General features: G+C 37.4%; 1 protein-coding gene across 1 annotated transcript; it reads right to left on the bottom strand.

Annotated features, from left to right (window-relative positions):
- Positions 1–3,484: 3,484 nt before the first annotated feature.
- LOC140032706 (probable protein phosphatase 2C 3) lies at positions 3,485–6,403 on the bottom strand. The gene is made up of 8 exons (XM_072073485.1): positions 6,119–6,403; positions 5,948–6,071; positions 5,697–5,850; positions 5,559–5,622; positions 5,314–5,421; positions 4,998–5,123; positions 4,621–4,853; positions 3,485–3,912 (listed from the first exon to the last, which is right to left on the bottom strand). Exons 1-8 carry the CDS (start codon positions 6,401–6,403, stop codon positions 3,693–3,695), a joined length of 1,314 nt encoding a protein of 437 aa, XP_071929586.1. The 3' UTR covers positions 3,485–3,692.
- Positions 6,404–6,834: the final 431 nt, after the last annotated feature.

Here is a 6,834-nt window from a genome sequence, read left to right on the forward strand (position 1 = left end):
ATAGTGATGCAGATTGGGTCGGTTCTGCCTCAGATTGAAGATCGACCACAGGATATTGTGTGTTTGTTGGGGGTAATTTAGTGTCGTGGAAGAATAAGAAGCAAACAGTTGTCTCCAGATCAAGTGCAGAATCTGAATACCGTGCTATGGCTCACACTGTGTGTGAGTTGGTTTGGTTGAAAAGCATGTTACTTGAAATTGGGTTTGAGTATAAACAGCCTATGAATTTAGTGTGTGATAATCAGGCGGCTGTCCATATTGCGTCTAATCCAGTGTTTCATGAAAGGACAAAACATATTGAAGTTGATTGTCATTTCATTCGAGAGAAATTACTTGATGGAGTCATCAAGACATCTCATGTACCGTCTGCAGATCAATTGGCTGATTTGTTTACCAAGAGTTTAGGGGGCACTAGGGTGAAATACCTTTGTAACAAGTTGGGTGCTTATGATATATATGCTCCAACTTGAGGGGGAGTGTTAGAAAAATATTAGTATTCTTGTAGATAATATATTAGTATGGGTATTCTTGTAAATAGTCGGTTAGGTTTGTACTCCTATAAATACTAGTTGGTCACTCATAATACTGTGACTAGATGTTTTCCTCCCAAGATACCTGTTGACAAATACCAAATGAACAGGAGCAAAGAAATAAATGATTGTGCTTACCATTACTTTTGGATTCAGTCAGTTGATAATGTTCATCAATAAATTTACAGCTTCATTTGGGCAAGGCAGAGGTACTGCTGTTGACTGGAGTTGTTAAGAGGGTTCCCAGGAAAAATGAGTAGGATGTGATATTTCTGGAACCCACACCATATGTTTTTTCTACATTGGCTGCTTGTGCTCTCTACTTTGACAACAGAAAATTCATATTTCACAGTCACTTGCTGCATGACTTGCCACTTAGAGACTAGGAAGTATAAAGATGCCCTTCTAGTTCTAACCAAGGCAAATATGACATGTGGTATTAAGATTGAAGAGCCTTGTAAACGAACAATGCAGCATCACTTTGTCTTGCACAAATAGTGAATTGCAGAAGTAGATAGCGGTCAATCCCAACAAACAATTACTATGAAACCATAATGGTGAAGACTTAGAAATGGGTGTCCGTTTCATCCAAGTACAATTTTTATTGGAAAAAACCATATCACATGCTATCAAATTACTTCAAGACTAGTGCCGATTTTGGAAAGTACTTGAGATACAACGAGAGAGCTGCACTCAAACTGGGCAAGTTTTGTGTTGATTGTGTTAGCCTATATATTTTACACTGACGGGTAGTAGGATTAATCATTATACAGGGAGATGAACTTTAGCAGAAATGGAAATCCAAGACTTCTTCTGGACGTTGAAACAACTGGTATTACAAATGAAGGGGACGATTGGGTTGGGTGGTAGGACTATTAATGGGGTCAAACCATCTCGATTCGTTCGGTTCGAGAAAAGTCCAATGAGTCCAATCTTTTGGTGAGTTGGATTGAGTTTAGACCTAAAAACTAGATCGAATTCAATATGAGTCGAAATTTTCATTAGACTCAATTTCGATAGAGGTCCAGCCTTTTAATATATATATATATATAATATTTATATTTTTATATTATATGTATAACTATATATCCAAATATATTATTACTAAATACTAAATATATACAAATTACGAAATACAAAAATACATTTGAAGGCTGAAGTCTCAACATTTTTCAAAGAGAAGTACAAAACGAAACAAATCAATTTTTCCTGTTGGTAACTATATGACTCATAAGACAAATCAATTTGTTTACTTCTATTTGGATTCAAGTCACAAGGCTATAAAGAAGTTCCAACCTCTAAATATGTATTGGCTTATAATTGCATATTTTATTACTTTTTTAATGTAATTTGAATGAATTAGATATAAATATTATTAAAAAAATTCTTGATATATGTACTTTTTAAGAACTATTACTTATTTATGTATAATTTTAATGTTATAATCTCGTGAATATTAAATTAGTTTTACAACTTAATAGTTATAGTAATTAAAGAAATTCAACTCGTTAGTTCGCGAGTTGGCTCAATATTATATATATATATATATATATATATATATATTAATGGTGAAATTACATATATGTTCCTAATGTTTTATTATTTGCTAAAGAAAAATTACTATTTTATTCTTTTTTAAAAAAAATAAAATAATTATTTTTTTAAAGTTTGAATTGGCTCGAGCTTGACTTGGCTCGAATTTGAGGTTGAACTCGAGCGCAAGTTTTACATTGAGAACTCATCGAACTCGATGTCGAGTTTTATAAATTTGTGTCGAGGCTGAACTGGATTAAGGCAAAACTCGACTCGGCTCAACTTGACCGTTTGCAGCCATTGAGAAAGAATCAATATTAGAACATTCAGTGCGAAAAATGTAGGAATTATACTACTTTAACTCCACTGGGTCGTTTCCCTTCCATGGCATCTTTCTTGTTACGACAATCAGAACCAAGGAAAGGCCCTTGCCAAGGCTTTGAGCTAGAGAGATTATGGAACCAGCATGACATGAAAAGGCCAACTCATGTTGTTGTCTGACCATTGGAGTCATCATTTCCTAATCTGCACGCTATACAAGAAAGAACTTGAAAAACTTTCTTAAATGCAACTAATGCCTGTTTCTGCAACTGATATTTTTTGGTAATTACTAGTCATGAAAAAAAGCATGCAAGTCAACTTGGAATATGATTTATATTTCCAATCTGTGGTAGAGGTAGACAACTTTTGACAGTTGAAACTGTGTGATCGTGTACCCGAAAATCACATAGTAATTTTCTATTAGATGAATCAACGGTGATTTCGTGCAATTGAGTCCAAATCCTGGGAAGCCACAATAGGATTCTTGCAGACCTTGAATGTAGAATGGATATTTTATGCTTATATTTCCACAAGATTTTCGAACACATGCTTCATACTGGAAATGAGCAGCAGACGATTTTTCTTCGAGAAAGACGAAAAGGAATATGAAAATCTGTGGAAACAATATGGGAATGGCTGACTGCATTCGGTTAAATATCTTGATAGATAGAGTATATTTTGTATATGTCCCCTAAGCAATGAGAAGTGGGGAGAGCAAGCAATGGTGCATGCGTTTTTGTGTCTGAGGAATTGATTTTATAATCCTACATAGCACTCAAGAACATCCCTCCGTTTTGGAGACTTTTTTAGTGAGAAAACTTGAACCCAAGATCTCTGAATTATAAACTCCCCGTTTTTCAATCGAGACTACCATGTTTCTCATAATTTAGCCAGTTCTATCCTTCCTTAGCCTTGCGTCCAAAAGAAGAAGAGGAAAGGGAAAAAAGGAAGAGACGTATGTGATGAATAAGATTATTTTTCTTAGTTCTCTATCTATTGCAGGAAACACAACTAACAAATTTCCAAGAAAAAACTCAGAGGAAGACCATTAGTTTCCCCTCTCCCATACCATGTTTATGGCTTGGCAAAATCCTCGAGTCTTTGGGGATTTGGTTGCTATCCAACGTTTTCATCATCAAAAGAAATTCAGAATCTGTCAATGCCTGTACAGCGGGTTGTCAAATATCTAGTATGAATAATGACGTTCCAAGAAAGCTTAATGTAGATACTAAATTAATTGACCAACCAATAAAAATATCGATCAATAAAGAATCGGGATTCGAAAATTCAGTGCAAAAAATGAAGGAATTATACTACTTTAACTCCACTGGGCCGTTTCCCTTCCATGGCATCCTTCTTATTACGACAATCAGAACAAAGGAAAGGCCCTTGCCAAGGCTTTGAGCTTGTGGAGAATATGGAACCAGCATGAACTGATATGCCTTCACTTGGAGCAAGATCAGTCTGGCAAACAGCACATATGAAAAGGCCAACTGTTGTCTGACCACTGGAGTCATCATTTCCTAATCTGCAAAGTATACAAGAAAGAACATGAAAAACTTTCTTTTATGCGACTGATGTCTGTTCCTGCAACTGATATCTAGTGATCATTACAAGTCATGCAAAAAGAGAATGCATGTTGACACGGTGAATGTGATTTTATAAATTACCAAATGCATCGGAACCATGTAATACTATAACCAGGTGTTTTCCTGGTTGATTGATATGAACTTTGGGAGCTGATATTTCCTGAACTTAGTCAGTGGAAGTTCAATGAAAGTAATACTTAATAAACACTATCTCTAATTTTTTGTGAATCCACTCTATCACCAGCTGTCTAAGGAAATATTTCTGAGGGTTACCATTGTTCTGAACCATGAACATCACTCTATCCAGTATAATATGTCTCGCAAATTGCAGAAATCAACTGATTAAGAGTACCTTCAAGTCTCCTTGAAGAAAATGACTAGTTAACTAAGAAGTCAAGTGTTCTGCCCAATCCTGTCGTGATCCCCCTAATACTGATGACCTCCCAAGTTGAGATGAATATGAACAAGATTAAGAACACCCAGAAGGTTTGGTCTCATTCTATACCACTACCACTCATTAACTATTCAATCTCATGTAGTTCTGCAGATGCAGTAGCAGGTTAACAGTTCAAAGTAAAACAAATTAAAGAAAATTATTTGCCAGGTGAAGTCTAAAATTTCAATGCTGTAGAGTAGAGAAATCTAACCTTTCTGCAAGCATTGCTGACCCTTCTTCAAATAATTCTTCTACTATTCCTACAGCTGATAGCTTCTTTGATAGTCTGCTGGAAGAATCACGGAATATCTTTCTAAACAAAAATGCTTGGAATTTGTTATACTTCTTTGGTGGAGCGGGAGGTTGAACAGTGTTATCAGGAGGAATTATGTCAACCACTATACAAGTTGTGTCATCCTTAAGGCCGCGTGTCCTCAATGCTTCCTGAACAACATACAACAGCGCACTTTCAAAAAGTTCATTTGCTATCTAATTTCAGTGCCAGTCACGTCTTCCAGTTGTTTAGGTGTCATGTGGTTAGGTGCATGAAGGTCATGCATGCATATTCTCAATTTGCCGATAAATTACCTTAACCACTTGTCTTGCAGCAAGTTCTGCAGGCAATCCACGACATGATTTTGCTGCCACTTCTGAAGATAATGCATCCCAAATACCATCAGATGCAATTATCATCCTCCCACCTGCATTTGATAGCTGGACCAAGAGAACAGGAAGGTCAATAGCCAAGTCAGTCACACATTAAGCATCATCTAAACCAAGGAACTAACAAGTTATATAGCAGGGGGATAAAATGTAAGAGAGATAGTGAAACAGTGACGAGAAAAGAACAGAGTAAAATTGATTGAATGAGCATAGAAGAGGAAGCCAAAAACTGAGCAGATACCTTAACTTGTTTGACATGAGGTATTGGAACAATAAATTCCCCAACATCCATGTCTCCAATTGATCTTGAAAGGCATAAACCCCCTGGCCAACAACGAAGGGGACCTATCTGCGCACATGAAGTAAGCATGTAATTTCACAATCTGAAAACCAATTAAGAGGCAGCTGCTTCTGTGATCAAGCCCATTGGTAAGACCACTAGAAGCATAACCAGAAACAGAAAATTAAGGACTCTAAACAATCTACCTCAGATCCGCCAAAAATGCTCAGCCTTCCAACCTCACCTCCACTTGCTGTAACTCGTTCCCTTCTGTAATTAAAAGACACAGATTAACATCTGCCTAGAAGAAGATGAAACACTGGAGTTAAAAGTTAGGTATTTACTCCTCAACATTTTCTTCAAGTCTATGATCAACAGTCAGCGCTGTGACAGCACCACCCTGTGTATCCAAAACACACCGTGAATCACCAACGGATGCAACTGTCACAGTCCATCCATCAACTATAACAAATGTCGCTGTCGTTCCAGAAGTTTGGCCTGTTGAAAACAAGATAATAAAAAGAATTCATCTTCTTAAGACCATAACAATATGCTAGGTGGCTGGTAAATTGCTACAAGTAACAAAATGTCATGCCTCTGCTCTGAAATTCCTTGTCAGTTTTCACAAATCCTGCAACTAATGCCCGAGGCAGAGCTTGTAGCCACTCTTCCCGTCCAAGTCCACGAGGAATGGCGCTCAAAATATGATTCACCAAATTCTTTATAAAATGCGAAAACCACCTTTCCAGAATGATCCCGCAAACACCCCATCCCCCGAGGCAGATGTGTCACGCACACTGGCATCTGTATTTAATTTGTACCAGCCGGCCGCTGGGGGCAACCATGAAACAGCCTTAGTAGTAACTTTAGTTGGCGGAACAGACTTAAACCACGAAGACACCAAAAGATTCTCATCAACAATAAGTTGAGAAGAGCTTAAAGCAACTGACGAGCCAAGCAATGAAGAGATACAAGAATGAACCATAACTGGCATACCAAACATATGAGAATAATGTGGCCAAACCTGTTGAACCAACCTTACGCCGCACATGTAACGGGTGACTTCCTGAAATAGACTTTTGATGCATAAACGATGCCCACATGGAATCATTCAATCTAAGACGCCACCAGAGTTTCATACTAAAAGCATCAAACTACACTCGAAAATGATCTAAAACCAAGACCACCCTCTTGAACCGGGAAAGACAATTTCTCCCATGATTTCCAATGAATTCTTTTCTGATCAGCCGACTGATTCCAAAGAAAACCATTCAACATTCGACCCAAGGCCACAAGAAAGGACTTGGGAGGAGACAGAACTTGCAGCAAAAAGATAGGAATCGATGTTAGCACATGCTTAATTAGAATAATTTTTCCACCTGAAGATAAAAATTTGGCCAAGAATACGCGATCTAACTTTGGCTAAAATGCCATCAAACAACACCCTTTTCCTCTTCCCTACTGCTAAGGGAGCTCCCAAAT

This window comes from Coffea arabica, unplaced genomic scaffold (assembly GCF_036785885.1).
Source record: "Coffea arabica cultivar ET-39 unplaced genomic scaffold, Coffea Arabica ET-39 HiFi ptg000022l, whole genome shotgun sequence".
Classification (NCBI taxonomy): Eukaryota; Viridiplantae; Streptophyta; class Magnoliopsida; order Gentianales; family Rubiaceae; genus Coffea; species Coffea arabica.